The 20220-nt window shown below is 53.4% G+C and overlaps 6 protein-coding genes across 6 annotated transcripts; 4 read left to right on the top strand and 2 right to left on the bottom strand.

The window, feature by feature from the left end:
• Window positions 1-1388: 1388 nt before the first annotated feature.
• Window positions 1389-2723, top strand: NECHADRAFT_4054 (uncharacterized protein; the record flags this gene model as incomplete). Its single annotated transcript, XM_003048097.1, has 1 exon — window positions 1389-2723. A coding segment is annotated over one exon (1335 nt), but the record flags the coding sequence as incomplete, so codon positions are not given.
• A 6735-nt stretch (window positions 2724-9458) lies between these two features.
• NECHADRAFT_60733 (uncharacterized protein) lies at window positions 9459-10981 on the top strand (the record flags this gene model as incomplete). The annotated part of the gene is made up of 3 exons (XM_003048096.1): window positions 9459-9775; window positions 9960-10112; window positions 10260-10981. 3 exons carry the CDS (start codon window positions 9459-9461, stop codon window positions 10339-10341), a joined length of 552 nt encoding a protein of 183 aa, XP_003048142.1. The 3' UTR covers window positions 10342-10981.
• A 734-nt stretch (window positions 10982-11715) lies between these two features.
• On the bottom strand, window positions 11716-12219 carry NECHADRAFT_79981 (uncharacterized protein; the record flags this gene model as incomplete). The annotated part of the gene is made up of 1 exon (XM_003047912.1): window positions 11716-12219. One exon carries the CDS (start codon window positions 12217-12219, stop codon window positions 11716-11718), a length of 504 nt encoding a protein of 167 aa, XP_003047958.1.
• A 1006-nt stretch (window positions 12220-13225) lies between these two features.
• NECHADRAFT_39825 (uncharacterized protein) lies at window positions 13226-13687 on the top strand (the record flags this gene model as incomplete). The annotated part of the gene is made up of 1 exon (XM_003048095.1): window positions 13226-13687. One exon carries the CDS (start codon window positions 13226-13228, stop codon window positions 13685-13687), a length of 462 nt encoding a protein of 153 aa, XP_003048141.1.
• Window positions 13688-14090: 403 nt separating this feature from the next.
• NECHADRAFT_26610 (uncharacterized protein) lies at window positions 14091-14876 on the bottom strand (the record flags this gene model as incomplete). Its single annotated transcript, XM_003047911.1, has 1 exon — window positions 14091-14876. A coding segment is annotated over one exon (786 nt), but the record flags the coding sequence as incomplete, so codon positions are not given.
• A 471-nt stretch (window positions 14877-15347) lies between these two features.
• Window positions 15348-18091, top strand: NECHADRAFT_104315 (uncharacterized protein; the record flags this gene model as incomplete). The annotated part of the gene is made up of 4 exons (XM_003048094.1): window positions 15348-15402; window positions 15445-15649; window positions 15702-17571; window positions 17622-18091. 4 exons carry the CDS (start codon window positions 15348-15350, stop codon window positions 17955-17957), a joined length of 2466 nt encoding a protein of 821 aa, XP_003048140.1. The 3' UTR covers window positions 17958-18091.
• Between the last annotated feature and the right edge of the window lie 2129 nt (window positions 18092-20220).

The following is a 20220-nucleotide window of genomic DNA, read 5'->3' as shown; positions in this document are numbered from 1 at the left end:
ACTTCTTGTCCAGATTTGAAACTGGCAACCAAAGTTTGAGGCTGAATCGAATGGGACAAGTTGAGAGCTGTCGCAAGTCGGCTTAGAGGGGCCGGTGGTTTGCGCAAAACATTTCTTGTAAATTTTTATCTTATCGCAACGGTGGAGCTAGAGGCTTCAACTGTGGCGCATGTGTGGCTGGGTCTGTCTGGGTCTGTCTGCAAGGCACGTGGTCACAACTTCTGGACACATTTTCAAATGACGTGGGATTGGATGGTCCCTGAGATGAAATGTTTTGGGGTGACGTGACACGCTCTGTCTTGGCCGGCATTGGAGCAGAGCAGTCAGGCCAGATTGCGGAAGAGCCGGGGGTGATTTGTTTATTGAGTGCCGGGGTTGAGCGTATAAGGCAATCTTGTTTTTAGTCTTAATTTGGCATTTCGCCAGTTGTCCACAAGAGTTGTTTCAAACTCGCAGATATTCATGGGCATTATTGGAGTTTGATACCGAGGTGCTTTCTCACATCACAGACAGACAGACAGACAGACAGCAGTCACATGCTCGTAGTTTACACAACAAAAGGCGGTGTCCGTTTTAGGGAAACTTGGGAAATCACGGCGCCACAGATACGTACACTTCTCTGCATCGTTCCGTCTCTTCCCCCGGACCCATGCCATGCCATCCAGTGACAGCCCGTGGGAGCTGAGCGAAAAATCTCAAGCCCACCAACGCCAAACCAAACTTGAACCAAGCCATGAGAAGAGAGAGCGAAAAAATAGACAGAACCCACCCAGAGACGCCGGATACCGTTCGAGTGTCACACGACTCTCTCTAACCTTTTTCTCTGTCTCTCTTTTTTCCCCTCCCACGCTTTTCCGCTATCTGAGCGCATCAAGTCACGCCTTCACTCCCCAACCCAAAAACGTCACACGGATCGCATGTGTGCGTGCCCCGGTCGTGACCTCGAGCCTTGGGCCATTCATCTCCGTACCCATCATGCGGCGGGGGATCCCACCTCCGCTGCATCCTTGTCAACCATCAATCTGGATTCAACAATAGACGGCCTCGACCTTTACCGTCCTCCGAAGTCTCCGGCGCCGCGGAGCCTTAGTTCAACTCCGAGCCAGGGTCAACAACCTCATCTTCAACATCATCAGCAACGTCGCCGCCGTCATAGCATTAGCAGCACCAGTTGTCAGGGTCCAGTAGACGTTAGCGACCACTGTCAACTACGCCACAACCGGCAGAGGCATAGCCACCACGACTACGACCACGAACGCGACGATCCTTTGGTTTCAGACAGGCGACAGCAACTCCATTCTTTTGGTTCCTGGAACTTGTTCTCACTCTTTCCTGGCGCATCATCATCATCCAACATTCCCTGCTCGTCAGACAACGTCGCAACGGTGCGTTCATCGCGCCTTGATAAACATCTCCACTCCCACAAATACAACGCCTTTTGGCCTTCGGGCTTCGACTCTCTACGGCGCATAGTTGTCGGCGCCGTTCGCTGTCCAGCACTCCCACCCTTCTCCTTCACAATGTCCCTCCGATCTAGCAAGATCCCCGAGACGCCCCGCGTCATCTCACCGAGTCCCACGCCTTCCGAGCGAGACGTTTCCGACTACACGGGCCCAGTTACGCGCTCCGCCGCCCGGAGGAGGACGCCCACGCCTCAACCCCTCGAGGAGCACACCGAGGAGGATGATGACTCGGATCCTCCCGAACTTCGAAGGGCTCGCACCCGCAGTCGCTCACCGATCGATCACGCCGCTGTGAAGCGTCTATCAAGGCGGATGAGCAACGCTTCCAAAGCGGGCAAGCTGAACAAGGATGCTATCCCGGAGGAACCAGTCAAGGTGAATGGAAACGCCAGCACCAACGGTAACGGCAAAGCTGTCGCGACCAACGGCCACCTCGCGCCGCCGACGCCCTCAACGTCGATAGGATGGAGCTGGCGTGACTTTAGCCGGAGTCCCAGCCCTCTAGGACTCATCCCCATCCACAGGCACTTTAGGACATTTGTGCACAAGCATGAGGTGCCACGCAAAGTCCTCCACGTGTCGATCGGCTTCTTCGTCATCTGGCTCTACGTCACCGGCACTCAGACAACGGCGGTGACACCCTGGCTCATGTCAGCACTCATCCCCATCACAACGGTCGACTGGCTCCGACATCGATACGCATCTTTCAACCGCTTCTATGTAAAGGTTCTCGGTGCACTGATGCGCGAGAGCGAATACAATGGCTGGAACGGTGTCATCTTCTACCTCCTTGGTGCCTGGATCGTCCTCTACAGCTTCCCCAAGGATGTCGGTATCATGAGCGTTCTCCTGCTCAGCTGGTGTGATACCGCTGCCAGCACATTTGGCCGCCTCTGGGGCCGATACACCCCTCGCATCCGCCGCGGAAAGTCCCTGGCCGGTTCCATCGCGGCCGCACTGGTTGGCGTTGGAACGTCGTACTTCTTCTACGGCTGGCTCGTTCCAACCATCGGACCCTTCCCTGGTGATGAGAACTTTATGTTCCAGGGCGTGCTCTCACTGCCCAAGACCATCTGCGAGGCAGTTGGTGTGTCTCAGGAACAGGCCAGCATTACTGGCGCTCTGGCCCTGGGAGTCATGAGCCTGTGGTCTGGCTTCGTGGCATCTGCCAGTGAGGCGGTGGACATCTTTGGCTGGGACGACAACTTGACGATTCCCGTGTTGAGCGGTATCGGCATCTGGGGTTTCCTCAAGGTGTTTTCTTAGATGTACCATACCCTTGTATAAGTCAAGTGTGTCTTGCTCAGCCGAGACATGATATATGAAAATAACCAGGATGGTCTGGTGCCTTACCTGGATGCACATGAGACAGCTGCGCAGGAACAGCAACAGACATTTTGATACATGTTGGGGGACTTGACTTAAAGTTGTGCATATACAACGAGGGGTCATGATTTATCCTCTGCCTCCTCCCTCCCTCTCGTTTCTCCCTCGTTTTTTTGTTTCTTGCTCTTTCTTCTTCTTCTTTGTCAACGCACTCACTCACCTCTGGAATGATCTTTTGGACGGGGGGCAGAAGATTGAGCATACACCCCCGGGGATCACCAAACCCGGGCTTGTCTTTTTTTGGTTGTACTTTTTCGAGCTAGGCTTGCGAGATGGAACGAGACTTGGGGGGGACAGAGGCAAAGCATGAACTTGCCCCCCTCTTGGCGAGGAGAGAAAAAAAACAGGAGAGAAAAGGAGATATCTTCCCACTTCGGGTACCTTGCCTCGAAAACCTTACTTTGGGTCTATATGTGGTGTTACATCGGGAGAGAGGTTTTTTACTCTGGGGTGTCTTTCTTGGATAACTAGAGAGAATGGGACAAATGGCATGAACGGTAATGCAGATGGACCTGCTTGCTTAGAGCGGAACGGAGGGGGATTGGGTTAGACAATGAGATGAAACGCTTCTCCTTTTTTTGTTCATTTACATGTGCTGTGTGTGATTATTCAACAGTGTTGCGCCACTTTGACGTCTGTTGTACCAAGTCGACACGGCATATCGTATTTTTCCTTTCTTCCTGCTGACGAGGAACAGAGAGAAAAAAGAAAAGAGAGAACTTGTGGCATCATTCACGTCACGCTCGGAATGGAGTTGAGGCTGAGGATTGTTTTTGAGTAACAAGTAACAAGCAAAGCTGCGGCACAGCGGATAAAAAAGACTTTGGGTGGTACAAGAAGTGTATATGTAAAGGTCGGTTTGGCAGCTCGGAATAAAAGGCATGTCTCTCGGTTACGCCCGCCCGTTTTCTTTGCTTGCTTGCACGGCAGAGGGGACGCCGCCGTCCATGATGGTGGGAGGTCACGGGGGAGGAGAGTAGAAGTCCTGGGGGATACGTCAGAGAGCCCCGGAGAGATGGATGTAGGTCAAGGGGAGATCATGACGGGATAAACCACCCACACAGAATCCCCTTCTAGAAACTGCCGGATATGATGGATAGATAACTCGGGGGTTAAACCCCCAAAAAGGATGAGTTGTATATCCAGGGATGAATGGATCGTCGTCGAGTCAAGCACTCACACCATGCACACCATCACCATCTCCAACCAAAAAAATATTCACCTCTTAAAAAAAAAAGTCCCCGTCCTATGAGAAGCTGCCCCATCATCAACCACACACCCCCTGCACAGAGTCTTCCCCCCTCCCGCGTGCCTGGGCCACGCCTTGTCCGCACATACCTACGCAACGGCGCTGAGTTGTCCGTGCGTTGTGGAGGGTTGTCAAAGCAGGGGGAGAGTGAGTGTGAGTGTGTGTGTAGTAGTATCAGAACGTAGGTATGTATGTACGCTTGGACTACCTACGTGGTGATTCTATTCTTCTTTGTTAATGTTGCAAGTTATTCCATCCACTGTCGAATGGTTTGTCACAAGGGAGAGGGAAAAAAAACTCTGCTAAAGCGGGTTTGGGGGTTGGACAGCTGTGAATGGCTTCTTCGTGTGGTGGATCTGTGAGCACAAAAAAAGAGACGACAACCGCCCTGCGATGCAAGCTGCCATGCAATGCGATGCACGGTGGAGGCGCCTTTTGTCTTGTATGTAACAAGTCAGAGGGCAGGCCTTCCTTTCGTTCCATGGATTCCAATCTGGACGAATCTCGCGTCAGTCTCCAGCTCCAGTCCATCATCTACCCGTTCGTCTCGGTGCCAACAGCTCACCTTGCTTGGCAAAGGTGAGGCGGGCGTGCAAGCTGGGGGGAGCTTCACTGGTTCTCGAGCAATCACCAAGTAACAATAGTCCAGGAGCATTAGCAGCGAATCATCAAGGCACCGCAGCTCAAGCTCAAATCTGACGCACAGCTCTCGTCGCAGGGCTCGCAAGTCATGCCACCCTGAGTACGTCCTAGACCAAAACTACCTCCCTTCTAAAGAAACGCGATCATCAAGAGTGATACGCGGCTGACAAGATCGTGAGGCGGTTGAGCCGGGATCATGCCCGTCGAACCGGACTTTGATCGACCGTCGCGCAGGACTGTATCGCAAGCTCAAGCCCGAGCCCAAGTCTGGGGATGTACCATGTAACTAGCAACGGTGAGACAGAATGTGCGAGTCGCCGTGTTTCGTACAGCAAGCAAGTACCCGTATCGGATGTGCATGAACCGGGACAGCTCCTCCAGCTACGACGTGTCTGTCTGGATCCAGAGAATGGCTTCATGTTGCTTGAAAACGGCCTCATGGGCCCGCGCAGCGCACGGGAGGCTACAGGAGCCGTTGGAGGATCGTGTCACGGTGGGTTCGCGACGGGACACCGGCGCCGACGACAAATGGCAGAGCCACAGAGGCGCCGTTGCTGCAGACTTGGAAGATGCTATTGATGGTGCTGCCGCCGCCGCCGCAACGCTGGGCTGCAAGCCCTGGAGCTGCAGCGCAGCCTGCACAAGCAAGCATCCATGGACATGATTCTCCATGACGGATGGAGACAGGCCGGGGAGCAGCGAGCTTCAAGCTCCAGCGGGCGTTTATTCGACTGGAGACGCCGGCCCGGTCGACATTGAGATCAAGGCCAATCGAAGTTATAACGTCGTTCTGAGGTTGTTTAGCCCGTTACAGTAACCCCTCGAGCTCTGCTTATCAGAAAACACGTGCTCCAGAGATGGCAGTGGCGGTTTGTCTCATGAGAAGCCAGTATGAGACATGTGAAAGACGTCAAAGCAGAGCCGCTCAGACGTCGTCCTAGCCCATCATGTAACTGTCTTGAAAGCCAAAAAAAGAAAAATGTTGAGTCTTGCAATTTCTTCCGTGTACGTGCTCATGACGCCCTCTTGTTGGGGTCCATCAATGATGAGCCATTCGGATCATCTCAAGCTGGCAACAAAGCCATATCCTCGTCATCCCCTCGAGCTGTCCCTTTGTCAAAGCTTCGCAAGCTAGAGATTCAGCCTGGGCCAGCCAGGCAGACCCCCTGAGGCCCCGGACCCTGTCACAGCAGAACAGACCCAATTGCTCAACAAGGTGGTGAAAGTGGTGGATGGTGGATCTTGCTGGTGTTGCTGGCGGTTGACTGGCTGGCACTTGGAAGCGGGGGAGGGGCGAAAAAAAGAAGCACAAGATTACGATGCAATCATGAACATGACCAACCTTTGTCCAATGGAATCCAGAGCGAGCGCGCCCAATCCTGTTAGTTATTCATGACCAATCGAGGCGAGGTCCGGTCGGGATTGCATTTTCCTTTGAGAGCAGAAAGGCCGGGAACTCGAATTGTGAAGCATCTGAAAGATATTCCGTGATCGTAGTGATGATGTCTAATAGAGTTGCAGGCATCAATGGCATTGAAGAGTCAAACAAGCAATGGATCACCTCAAGACAGAATCAATGGGACTTTACGATCCCCAGGAGCGTCATCAATGAGGCTCTGTAAAAGAAAGAAAAAATTGCAAAGAAAAAAACTGCCATGGCACGTGGATCTTGTTGGAGCAACCCAAGAAAAAGAAAATCCAAGATCGGTAACAGATTGTCAAGATAGGTACGTTGCGCACGCACCTTTCTTCCCCCACCATCCATCAACCAAGTCCCCCATCCAAGGAAGTAGATATCATGTTTCTGCCTGTTTTCTTGAGTGCTTCCATTGTGCCTGCCAGGCTGTTACCTGCCCGTTGTTAGTCGTTTTCTTACAAAGTCCCTGCCTGCTCCTGCCTCCACACCATCACTACGCTACATTACACTACTAAGCGGGCAGGTGCGAGACTTCACTTCTGCACCTGCTCAACCTCCCGATTTGGTCCCTGAGATACTGTAACTTAACTTACCAGGTTCATATTTTCCATCCACATTGGATCTTGATCCCACCATACATCCATCCATCACAGCACAAAAGCAACGTCTGGTAGATATCTTGACAACGCATCACCACATCACAGACCGAGCAGAAATTGCCCGACTTGCTGCAGCTCTGCCCGACCCGCTGCCTTGCGTTGCTTGCTCAACCCACACCCCGGTCCATGAGCCAATCCCAGGACCCGTCATCCTCTGTCCTTGGTGTCTTGTCTGTCTCTTTTTTTTTCGCGGCCCTTTTCCCAAGGCTTCTCCTCCCCAGTCCTGACGTCTGAATCAAGGCGCCGCCAGCGAACAAGTGCTACAGGAGGGGGGTGTGGGCAAGACTGCGTTTGGTGCCTCTCCACGAGCCCGAAAATCCAGTGCTGCTTTTCCAATGCCTTGGACCTTTTGGCTTTGCCTAGCGTCAGCGCGCTTGTTTGCAGCTCGCTCGCTCGTCTCGTCACTCTGGACCATCAGAATGGATCCATTCCGCTGGTACCTCCCAAGCTCCAAGCTTCCGGCTCCCACTGTAACTGTTACAGGAAACGAGACGCAGTCGAGATGCGCACCAGACGCACATGAGCGGATAGCGACAAGAGAGATGCATTCCCCAATTTCCACAATGTCGCCACGCATCTCTCGTCTCCCCGCCATGACCCTGTTGATGATGGATGTTAATTCTGGACAATGACCTGGGGACGAGATAGGATAGTCAAGGGTCCCGTCGATGGTTGGTGATCTCTCCCCGGGATCCCTGTTTACACGGTGAGGCATCCAATGCCCTCTTCTTACACCCACTCACTGAGTGCACTGCCAGCGCTGCCGCTACAGTACTCTAACGGTATCGGAACCCGGCCGACTACTGTAAAGAGGTACAGATATTATGTATGTGTGAGGGTGTGGTTGGTGTGTGGGCTTTGGTTTGGTCTGTCTGCTCGGGTCCATCTAACCAGCCTTCTAACCAGTCAGCGTCGACTTGTTCGTTCGTTTGGCCCTTTTCACCACGATCCATCCATCTGCCTACAGCACTTTCATTCCGCTACAGTACTATGATGGAAAAGCAGCGACCCAAACCAGCCCTCGCCCGGAATTATCCCTCACGTCACTCAACCTAGAACAACCAAGCCAAGGCCCGGCCTGGACTCGCCAACTCGCCCTCTCCGCTGCCTTGGCCAACTACCGAGCTCCCAACACACGGGTCGTCGACTCTTACACAATCAATGCCACTAGATGCACCCGTGGTAGTCGACTCTATCCCACCCAAGTCGACCACACTTGTTGTCATTGGAAAAGCTCGGCGCTTGCTTTTGCCCCCTTGTGCAAGTTTCTTCTACTCGTGGCCCTTGTCCGTTCTCAAGACCTAGACCCAACGGCTAGTGCAGCCACCTGTGTCCGTTGATGGACCCGGATATGCATGGCATCTCACCAGCATCTCGCTTTCTTTTTGCGCTTCTGCCACGGTCTGGGTCTGTCCTCTCAAATCGGGGTCTCTCTCGGTCTCCGCTCCGATACACACTCACACGCACGCACGCTTTTCTCTTACTCTTTTTTATCTGCCCTTGCTGGTACGGTGCATTGCTCGCTCGCTCGCTTCGTCATCCCCCGGTCTTCCGGGTGCTAGCTCTAGGTTGATCTTGACACAGATCCTTTACCTTTTCGAGTCCCATTTCCCCAATCTTACTTCCACTGCACTGTACAGTACTGTACCGTACCTTGGCCGGTCAAACGTCAAGCGACGAATCCCATGTCGTCCCCGTTTGTTCGGCCCATTGGCCGTTTGCCTTCCATCCATACTACATCTAAGATTGCGGACTCTTGCTCTCGGCATATGCACAAGCCCTTGCTAAAAGCCCCAAGGCTTGTCCTCGTTGCACCCCCAACTAACAAGGTAACTCGTGGGCATCCACAGACTCAGCGTCACTATCGAGTTAGAGACCCCGAAAGGTCTCGAAGCCACGTTTCCGTCTCTCTTAGTCCATTTCGCTCAGACAAGTTGTCCCTCTCTATCGTCACCCTCCCCCTATAGCCCCATCCCAGCCGTGCCTCTCTGATATCCATCTCTTTCGTTGGCCCGCGTCTCAAACGGCCGTTCGTCTCGAATATGTACTTTTTTACCTTTGTCCCATTTCATTACCTCTCCAAGACTCGTTTGCCGCTCCTAGCCTCCCTAGTCACCCTCCCAGTAGTCCTAGTCTCGCAAGCCTTGTTACCCTCCTGGCCCTTTACGTCGTCGTCGCCATCCGCCATGGCCCACACCTTTGCATCCCGCCATGATCGTCTCGTCTAGCCGCTCTCTATCCTCCGCCATGTCATCATCTTGTCCTATTCGCATTCCACGCCCTCTCGAGCGGGGTTGCTCGTCCTCGGCCTGGCGAATGGTCTCGGGATGTGTTATCCTCCGGTTCATCCAGGTTGACCAGGGAGGGTCTCTGGAAAACTATAAAAGGGCCAACTTGATCGAGTTGAAGTTGATTTCTTCTTCTTCCTTTCTCATCACTCTTCAGCCAACTTTCTGACTTGAAGCCCCAACTTGCCCGGTCCTCATATCAAGTCTTTGACTTGTTGTCTTGCTCCTTGTCTTGACAGCTTCACTCAACCAGACCCAACTTGACTCGACCACAGAGTCAACACAACCTTCAACAACAAACCCACAAACCTCCAATTGACCTCTTTGTCATCCCTTCCCCCTACCATAATCATCATGTCTACTCACTACACTTCCGTGGGCTACTCCATGCCTCTGCCCGTTCCCTCCAAGGGCTCCCACTACCCCACCTACAGCCAATATTCCGTCTCGCCTCCGGAATGTGACGAATCGGTTAGCTCCGCCTCGGGCATCCCCTCTTACAGCAACGGTGGATACTCGGCCACTTCGTCCGGCTACGCTGGCGGATACGGCGACTACGATAGCACCAACTCGGCCAGCGGCGTCGACTTCCAGGAGTACATGCAGGACCGCTTCGCCAACTCGTTTGACCCCATCCCCCTGGACCGCAGCATGGCCATGCAGGCTCAGACGTAAGTTAATCCTTTTTTGCAATTGCCAGCAGCTACTTTCCCTACCTTCCCCACAATGTACCCCGGCAACGGCTGCAGCAAATATGCGTTTGCCGGTGGCCGTTTGTGAGATGGTTGCACTGTCAATGCCGTGACCGGCTAGAAATACCCGGCGTGGATGAGGGCTTACTTTTTCTGCGGGCAGATCCGGAAAGTTGAACGCCAAGCACCGAGAGCTCATGGAGCTGCAGAAGAAGGCGCAAGCTCGTCTGGCCAAGACCCGCGAGCGCTTCCAGGAGGGCATGCGAGATGCTCATGAGGTCCGCAGCGATCTCGAGTGGACACAGAAGAAGGTCGGGTAAGTTGTACCAGAATTCACTTTCTGAGTTCTCGTTGCCGAACCGCGCAATGGCTGTCGGCAACGAGACTCAGAGTTGCAGCGAGACTCAATTGGCCTCGTTGCAACAGGCAATTCTACGAATCTGCAAGACTAACAATTTCACAGATCTCTCAAGTCCAAGGCCTCGCGAAAGCACACCAAGGAGTACAGCAAGGCTCGTGCGCGATACCCTTCCCCCGAGAACTAGGGGGTTTCAGGGGTTCGTTTTGAGCCGCAACTCAACGACAACTTCACACCAAAATTTTGCTTTAGCAAGCGAGCGACCTTCGTTTTCACCCACCAACTCACCACAAATTTCGCACATACCACGTGGTTTCGCTGCATCTGCAGGAACCCGAGACGACCGGATTTTCAGGATTTTGTACTGCAAGTCTTCTTTTTTTGACTTTTTGCCTTGAACTTGTCACGCCACAAGCTTTTCCCGACCTGCATGAACGGGTAGTTCATGCGAGGCGAGGATGAGGTGACGTTAAAACCGGGGGCACTAGGCGCGGCAAATCGCACCGCTAGACGCGAGATCTCTTGCTGCTTTTATCAGAACGAACAGGGCGGGCGTGTGGGCAGCTTTTGGCCCTGACACGCCTGACCCGCGGATTCTGGAAAAGGTGTGGGGGAGACGAGAGAGGGGGAGAGCGAAAATGGGCGGCTGTTTCACGACTTTATGGCTTATGATTGGACGACCTGGGTGTTCTAGGGGCAGATGTTAAAAGTACACCACCTCCCTGGAGTCTGTGGGGGTGCCAGGGGACGGCGTCAGCAAGACTGGCAGCAAGACATGATGTGTCGGCTCCGATCGCTGCAGGGACGACGTGTTTGGGAACGTGTTCGTGGAGTGGGTGACGCGGGAGCAGCCGAGGGCTGCAAGTCAACTGCTCCTGGCATTCCCAGGGGGGTGTGTACTGAGGGGAGCCTTGGGAACCACTGGACCAAGGAGAAAACGAGACTGTGAATAACGGCGGTCTGGCAGGACACTGTGTATTTGGGGCGCTTGTCCTATTTGGGGGAGGTAGCCATGCTGATACTGCTCCTTCGGGCAAGGCGGCAGGACGTGTGAGCCGACGAGCTACTCTCCTGGGTAGGGCAATGTGCCGTATGGGGGATTTCTTTGTGGATATTTCAGCGGGAGTATGGAGTGTAACTGTTCCGTAGCAATCGAGGTCTCGTTTTCCTTCCTGGACTGATGGTGTGGCCCCAGGGCTAATGGATGTGATAACCCCCCCGTAGATGTGATTCGAGTGCTCCCCACGCCCCTCCGGGCCATTGACAGGCCAGTGTCGATGTGTATCGTCATGTGATTCGTGACAATGGTGTCGTCGTAGCTGGGACTCCATCATCGTGGTGCGGGTGGTGCTTGGAGGTTGGATTACCCCTGTTTGTGGTCACGTGATTGTACATGTGACATTGCTCAGTCATGTTGGCTAATATCGAAACCCGATGCCGAGTTGAACGACGGCAGATTGGGGGCCATGGGAAAAGATTGCTCCGATTGATGTGCTCTCTTTCACGAGTACAGACCCGAACCCAGTGGACAGATCGTTTGCTGCAAGATAGGATGCGGTCCTCAGGAGGGAGCGCCAGTTGTCGCAGTTGAAGGCGCACCGCGGGGCAGCCACGTGCCTTGCGGTTCCAGACCTCGTGCTTTCTCAAGCCTCTCCCAGGGGTTTTCATTCGACATGGGATCGTAGTAGCCGACGTACCAGGTGTCCCTCGTCCCATGCGGTTGCGATTGATGATGGCCTGGGCGCGAATCTGCCGCCGGGGCAGGTCGCTGCGGGAGACTCGCCGGGCGCGCTTGCGCCGGCGGCTGCACAGGCTCGTCGTCGTCGTCAAGGGGAATCTCGTCCGTGTTGGAGCCCGTTCCGAGGGCGGTGGAGTTGGCGCCGGTAGCTGAGGGCTTGTGAGGTTTGGGAGGTTTGGGAGGGAGCGAAGCATCGGCGCGGGGATTGTAGCGACGGCGCTTGGAGGGGGGAGATGCGCCGCCGAATGAGGAGAAGCCCATCTGGGCCATGAGGGCGTCGTCGGATGCGTCGACGTCGACGTTGGGCTCTGATGAATTGGCGTCCATTGTGCCTAGCGCAGAGAGCAGAGATGATGCGGTCGAGATGAGGGGTCAAGAGAGAAAACCGGCTTGAGGACACCTGCAGCGACGGAGGAGATATAGCCGAGGATGTTTGGCTGAGATGGAATGAAGTCGAGTGAGATGAGATGAATGGGAGGAGAAAAGCCAGGAGCGGTTTCGCGAAAATCCGGGGTCGAAGCTTGGCGGCGGAGCCTAAGTATGGCGGTGGGGGCTGAGATGAGATGTGGCTTGACGGGGTCTACCCTGGAATAGGATGAGATAAGGTAGACGATGGCAGTTTTATGCCAGATTTGGGCGAGAAACGAGATGAAATAGTTGTAGAAAATATTTTGGCCTGGAGGCGTATCGATTATGAATTATCTACTTCATTCTTTTCAAAAGCTCCTCTATGATGTTCACCGCCAAATGTTGAAAGTGAGGCTACAGATGAGCTAAAGTGAGAAACGGCCAGTGACATCACACACCCTTCAATTTACAGCATAAACCAGACGCGACGTCGTGCCTCATCTGAACAATTGGAAATCCAATGAGGTGTGATGACGACTAATTAAATATTCACATGCATGATTGAGAGTTTTTTAGAGTGTGTCCTTAATTTCAAGGATCATTCGGTTTTGATTGATGCAAGGTTGCATTTCAAGCCTTGCATGTTTCATAGGTTTCCTTGCTTGTGACGATCACTGATAATGGGACTTTGTCAACTCATTCTTTTTCATCTTACAACATCATATCTTTCGGCGCACTCTTCATTCCGGTCGCTCTTTTTCGATCATAACTTGGCATACAAGTTTGGCTAGCGGATTTGCCTTTTAGCACAACAACATCAAGTGAAACACCAAAACTTTGGATCACCACCATGGCTGCCGACCAACCACCTATTAAACTCGAAGTCCCTTCGAAATACGCCGGATCCGCCACAGTAGCTCCTCCCTCGGCACCCGCTCTCGACTGGATCACTACAACATGGACCGTGACGCATTCGACGCTCTCCATGTGGCGCGACGCGCGTAACGTGCGTATCACGTACAAGCTTCTCCCGGGGACTGCTGATGGACGGCCGCGCCTTGACGACTTGGTCGAGTATGAGCCGACATCCAAGGACGGATTGCGAAAGACTGTCGAAGGAATCGACACACAGGCGACAAGCACCGGATGGGATTGGCGCGGTAAGGGTTGGCTGCTCTTTGTTAGCAGTCACTGGGAAATTCTCGGCTGGGGAGAGGCCACGACAGCAGACGGCGTGAAGGAGAAGTGGGCGGTTACATGGTTCGCTCCAACCGTATTTACGAAAGAAGGATTGGATATCTACTGTGATCGAAAGGAAGGGTTGAGCGAGGAGACGTATGCGGCGATCAGAGAGGCTTTGAAGGGACTTGAGGCGAAGAAGGTGGTTGAGATGGTCGAGAAGCATATGCAGCCTGTTGAGATTCGGTTGCCGTGGTTGGAGGAGTGACGGAGGAGACAAGAAGGAGGTTTGGATTGAATTCGTTTGGAAATATTGCTTTTGGGTATCTAGACATTATGTATCATGCTTCTTTTCTTGAATGATGTTGTCGTCGCTCGCCTTGATCTCGTTCCGGAGATCGCGAATCTCTTCTTTTACGATTTTCATGGTCTCTGGATCTCGTCCCCCTTCTCCTCTCTGGGTCCGATCTATCCCTATCATCATGATCTCTGTGGTCTCTCCTGTGGCTGGATCCCTCCCTCCCATAATGATCATGCCTCCGTCTTTCAGCTCCTCTGTCACGGTCACGGTCATCTCTCCTATCCCTCGACCTATGCCTCCTTTCCTCATGCCTCGTCGAAGATCTTTCCCCATCTCGGCCCCGACTCCGATCTCCACCCCTGCCACTTTCCTCATGCCTCCGTCGTCGTCTCTCACAATGCCGGTCGTCCCGGCGCATCTGTTTCAACTCCTCGTCCCTCTCCTCCTGAAATCGTTTTCGCTCCTGTTTCAGCTCCCGAACCTTTGATGCGCCCTGTTTCATCATCGCGAGCGGGTCGTTCGACACTATTCGCTTGGTGTCCCTCTCTTTGCGCTTCGGGTCTTGGTTGCCCCAGACGTCTTTGGAAGATGCGTCTGGAGCTGCGGCATCGGACTGGGAGTACCACGGCTGCAGGGAGCCGTCTTTTCCAGAGGCATTGGAGAATCGCATCGTGTATTGATCCTCATAGCTCTGCTTCTTCTTCTTGGCTTCCTTCTCTGCCTCCTCGTTCTTTTCGGCATGTGCTCTGAGCTTCTCATCACCGAAAAGATCAATGTGCCCAGCATGGTCCACAATCGGAGCAGAGCTCGTAGGTTTCCTCTCAGACTCGATGCTGACAACAGCCATGTTATCCCTCTCCTTCGCCACGCGCATCTCAAAGTCGGTGTCGTCCTCGCCTGGTCGCTTCCGTTTCCGCCGCATGCTTCCAGAATGTGTGGTTTCACGAGCGGGCGGCTCATCGGCCGTGGATGGCTCAGTATCCTCTATGGGCGGAGGAGCTTCGCCGCGTAGAATGGCTAGTCGGCGTTGTGCATCGGTCTCCTGCATGCGCTGCTCTTCCGCCTCTTCGGCGGCCTGCGCGGCAGCTTCATCGCGACGGACGCGGGCGATGTTGTCGGCATTGTAGACGTTCCACGACTTTTTGCCTAGCAGATGGCTATGATATGTCAGCATTTATATAAACAGTCTCGAATTTTCCACTCACAGTGGCATCTTGACGCGATGTTAAAGATACAACAGCTCAAATCGTGAATCTTTTGCGCCTGGAGCTCCCTCCAAGGAGGCGCTGGTGTTCCGGAATGCGGGGCCGAAACGAATAAGAAGCAGATGACATAGCCACTAAGCCTTTTCAGGTAGTAACAGCTTAGACCCCTGGCAAATCGCCCCTCCCGTCGTCAGCGTCCGTCAGCGTCGGATCCAAGGCTGAAGCTGGGCTAATACCTTACCTACAGTAAAGCCAGCGCTTCAGGCTTCAGCTTGAAATCTGTACTTTACAACCTCCACGTACACCAGATCGCGAGAATAATAAGGATCTGGGACGACGACTATACAGCAGCGATTCACGATCCTCACCTCTACACGCCATCCAATCCCGAACCATCCTCCTTCACCCCTCCCACCGCCACCATGTCCAGAACACCCTTCAGCGGCTTCATGGGCGGCGGCTCGCGACAACCTCAAGGTGGCAGCCAGCAGCCTCCTCCCCGGGCGCCTTATGGAGGAGGTGATCCGTATCAGCAACAGCAGGGCTACGGCGCGCGATACAACGACCCTAGGGCGCAGCAGCAGCCTCCTCAAGGATACCAGGGCGGCGGTGGTCAGCCCCGGCATGCTGAGAAGGGCCCCTCTGGCGGTGGTCGACAGATCCCTCTCCGAGTTGAAAAGGTCACAGACAAGTCCCTACAGTCGAGACTTATCTACGGCAATTTGTACGTTGGCGCCCTTCCCAGATTGAAGTCAAGCCTAACAGTCATGTCTTAGGTGCGCCGTTTCTCCCGACGACTTCCCCCCCAGCCGCGACGGATCCGATCTCTACGTCCTCCTCCGAGGTGGCCAGCCCGTCGGCGAATACGTTGTTTCAGCAAAGCCAGTCCCTGGTTTCCCCTCGGGCTGCATCAGTCTATCAGACCCCCAGCGATCATGGGCCGGCATCACCATGAGAGATCAGTTTACCGGAGAGATCTATGACCCATTCGGGTCAGGAGGAAAGGCGTATCTCGGATCACTCGATCTGGAGATTGGTTTCGCATCCCCCAACAAGAAGACCGAGGTCCCATACGACGAGGATGAGCTGTCCAAGATCTTTGTCGACACATACCAGAACCAGATGCTCTCTCCCGGCGAGCGCATCCTTATGGACGTCCGAAACATTCCCCTTCTGATCGTTGTCAAGACGGTTGGCCTGACCGACTTGGCCATGTCTTCCGATGACTCGAGCAAGAAGGTTTACAGGGAACCTCACGCCAGAGGTATTCTGACGTCCCAGACCCGGGTACTGTTCCACCGTGATGGAAGGGGTGACTTTAACCTAAAGCCATCCATGAACAAGCCCAACTCCAATGCCATTCTAGCCCCAGACTTCAAGTTTGAGGATATGGGTATTGGTGGATTGGGTGATGAGTTTGCCACCATTTTCCGTCGAGCCTTTGCTTCTCGTGTCTTCCCACCTGGTCTTGTGGCCAAGATTGGTATTCCCCACGTTAAGGGAATGCTGCTTTACGGTCCTCCTGGAACCGGAAAGACGCTCATTGCTCGGCAGATTGGAAAGATGCTGAATGCCCGGCCACCCAAGGTCATCAACGGTCCCGAGGTGCTCAACAAGTACGTTGGTCAGTCTGAAGAGAACATCAGAAAGCTCTTTGCGGATGCAGAGAAGGAGTACAAGGAGAAGGGCGATGAGAGTAGTCTGCACATCATCATTTTTGATGAGCTGGACGCCGTCTGCAAGCAGCGAGGCTCAGGAGCCGGTGGTGGTACCGGTGTTGGTGACAGTGTGGTGAACCAGCTTCTCTCCAAGCTCGATGGTGTGGATCAGCTCAACAACATTCTCCTTATTGGAATGACCAACCGAAAGGACATGATTGATGATGCCCTTCTGCGACCTGGTCGTCTTGAGGTGCATCTGGAGATCTCGCTTCCTGACGAGGAGGGTCGACTTGAGATTCTCAAGATTCACACAGGAAAGATGAGAACCAACAACCTTCTGGACCCTGGCGTTGATATGGAGGAGCTTGCCGGCCTAACCAAGAACTTTTCTGGTGCCGAGATCAATGGTCTGGTAAAGGCAGCGGCTTCTTTCGCCTTTTCGAGACACACCGAAGTTGGTCAGCTGGCTGCCGTGAAGCAGGATGTGGCCAACATGAAGGTCAAGCGCGAGGACTTTATGAATGCTCTGACTGAGGTCCGACCAGCATACGGTGTCTCCGAGGCAGAGCTTGAGGAGGCCGTCCGTCTGGGCATCATCCCTTACGCGCCTCACATCAACTCGACGATCCAGGAGATGATGCGTGTTGTGGGCATGATCAAGGAGGATCCCAACAAGTTCAGCACTTCAGTTCTGTTCCACGGTCCCAAGGCCTCAGGAAAGACGGCCCTGGCTGCGCACATCGCCATGCAGTCCGGATTCCCCTTTGTCAAGATGGTTACACCGGCAGACCTGGTGGGATACCGCGACGAGTTTGCCAAGAAGGATTACCTTCACAAGGCCTTTACGGATGCCTACAAGTCGCCTGCTAGTATTCTGATCCTGGATGACTTTGAGCGCATGATTGGATGGAACCCCATTGGACCCCGTTTCTCCAACGTGATGCTCGAGGCTTTGACAACTCTACTTGTCTCCAAGCCGCCCAAGGTGAGCTATTATTCCTTATGTGGTGTTGAACCGAGCTAACAGTGTTATAGGGCCACCGTCTCTTGATCTTTGTGACAACTTCCAAGGCGTCAGTCCTCAAGATGCTCGAAATCGACATGGACTTTGCCAAGAAGGTGGCGGTACCGGCCGTGTCGACACTCCGCGATCTGGCCACAGTTCTGCAAGAGTCAAGGGTATTCAACTCGGGCGACGTCAATGCGACGCTCAACGAGATCCAACGACTGACGGGCTCGGACCGCGTGGGAGTGGGTATCAAGACGGTGCTAGACTGCATCTTTGAGGCTAAGGCCGGCGGACCCGAGTCCAACGTGGTAGAGACATTTACAGAGCTGCTGGTGGAGAAGATTCAGGAATTGAGCCTTTAAGATGCGATTTGGGTGTAGCTCGTTGATTAGAGACGGCTTGCATCGTCATGTAGATTTGCGGAAGCGGACAGCAAGTAGAGAAAGAGGCGGTCAAGATAGATGGGTTCCAAGAGAAGACAAGTTGGACTATCTCGCATTCATCAGAGTGTCTTATCTTGGTGATATTGTTCAGTGAAACCTTTGCGTTCAGCTATCTGGTTAGGTATCAATAACGACGATCATCAACCCCAGGTTGGTCACATGGTTGACCATCAAAGCGGGCTCAAGACGTGCATCATGGAGTCTCGGCAGCCCTGCCATGCAACGCATACGGTAGTAACAGTGTTACATGCCAGTGCCAGGGAAAGACACGCGAGAATGGATCCCATGGCGTTTCCTGAGAGGTGTCGCTTGCAAGAGCGGGAACGGAACCCATGCCGCATTCCAAGAAGTGATCTACAGCGAGTGGCTGGGGTTCCGCAAGGCAGGGCGAGCGGTTCGGCGGCGCGGGCCTTTTGCCATGAGGGGCAGCAGCATTGACTCGGCGGGGACGTCAGTTGGACGGCGTCATGAATCGACAGCGGGAGGATTTTTTGAACTACAAGAAGAGCCGGATTGAGAGACTGCATGAAGGGTCCCCGCCTTGACCGGCGAGACGGATATGTTTGTTTGTTAATTGGACCCGTTACGCGCGGGCAGCGCTCAAACGGGAACATGAATGACTCGTGGGGTCACGAAAAGAGTAGGTATTTTGGGGCTGGGGAGCACACCGCATCTTGTATAGGCAAGGGTTTGAATGTATATCGTGGGAACATATGGGTTGATGAATGGATTTTAAGTTTACAGGGGAGTTTTTTCATCTCTTAACTCGGTATAATGATATCTCGAGATCGAGTTGAATCTCGAATCACTGCATTCAATGGCAAGGCAAGTCACCTGCTGCGGTGTATGTTACCTTGCTCGCCTGAGGAACCGTAGTGTCATGCATGGCCCAGGGCGAGGCGGGCAGTTCGTGGCACCATGGACCTAAACTACTGCATGATTCAGAAGTAAGCGGCCTTGACAGTCGGAGCTGAAGATTTTGGGAGGGTTTTGTAAGACATTTTTTAGTTAACAAGGCATTCTTCAAGTAAAAAGCCACGAACCGGGGACGGGGATGCAAGACTGCTTGCTTGAGGTTTAGCTAAGTAAGCGGACGAACATGCGATAGTCTCTTTGTTGTGCGGACGAACTACTGTACACGATTGTTCTTTTTTACCCTAGACTGCGGGCCATTTTGCGGAAGCCGTCTTGATTCGTCAGGCGGGAAGCTTCCCCGGGCGCCCGGGCAGTCGGGTTCAAAGTTTAGTTGATTGGCGATGGATGATGGACTGTTCTTCATTTTTTATCACCTTCCTTGGGGTTCGTACAGTAGCGTGCGGGTTTTCGCACACACGAGCTGGAGGGGGAGACAAGAAAAAAAGTGTGTGATTGACTGATTGTCAATGCGCACGCGAGAATGATGCCATGAATAGCTCGACTTGAGAGAGGATGCATGATGCACATGCAGGCAGAGGGAGAGGTCATGGGGGGGAGGGGGATCTGTAGGTACCTTGTCTTTCCTTCTGGAACCTTGGGTACAGTAAACGACTGACTCTTGCACAGAGGCTGAAAATCCCCTCAGTTGCCTCTTTCGTCTTGCACTATCTATTTTGACTGAATCTGAATTCCCCGAGAGGCAACAAGAGATCTACAAAGATGGCCCCGTTGGGAACCAAATGATCGACGAACTGGGCATCAAGTCTAGACTCCATCGCAGCCTGACCTTGTAAAAACTTTATGTGTGAGTGTTTTTTTGTTCCCTGATAGCTCAAAGATGTGTGCTTTGACGTTGGGTCTGGATGTTCAGGTTTGTCCCTCTGCTGCAACGTCAAAGCATGGGATGGGATGAAAAAAAAGGTAGAGTGTACTTAGACGTTGATTAAAGGGCTGGTGGCTGGGTGCACGCGTGCAGGGGTGTTTTTGCGGGAGAACGGGCCGAGCTGGGGGACCGTTGCGAGTACAGATGCAGGTACCGAGTACATTGCTCTGCTCTCTCCAACCCATTCATTCCTGGGGGAATATCCGGCTCCGTGGGCCATCCATGACCCAGCAACATCCATGTTCTCCGTTGACCAGCTTGTGACCTCTTTTGCCTGACCACTAAACAGCAGTATTTTGAGAGGTCAATATACTCTGTTCTTTTCTTTTTCCTTATGCTATTCATGACTGGCAAACAGTTCGTGCAGCACGCCGTCTGCCAGAA

This window comes from Fusarium vanettenii, assembly GCF_000151355.1.
Source record: "Fusarium vanettenii 77-13-4 chromosome 5 genomic scaffold NECHAsca_12_chr5_2_0, whole genome shotgun sequence".
NCBI classification, from domain to species: domain Eukaryota; kingdom Fungi; phylum Ascomycota; class Sordariomycetes; order Hypocreales; family Nectriaceae; genus Fusarium; species Fusarium vanettenii.
This window is presented reverse-complemented; position numbering and strand designations above follow the sequence as displayed.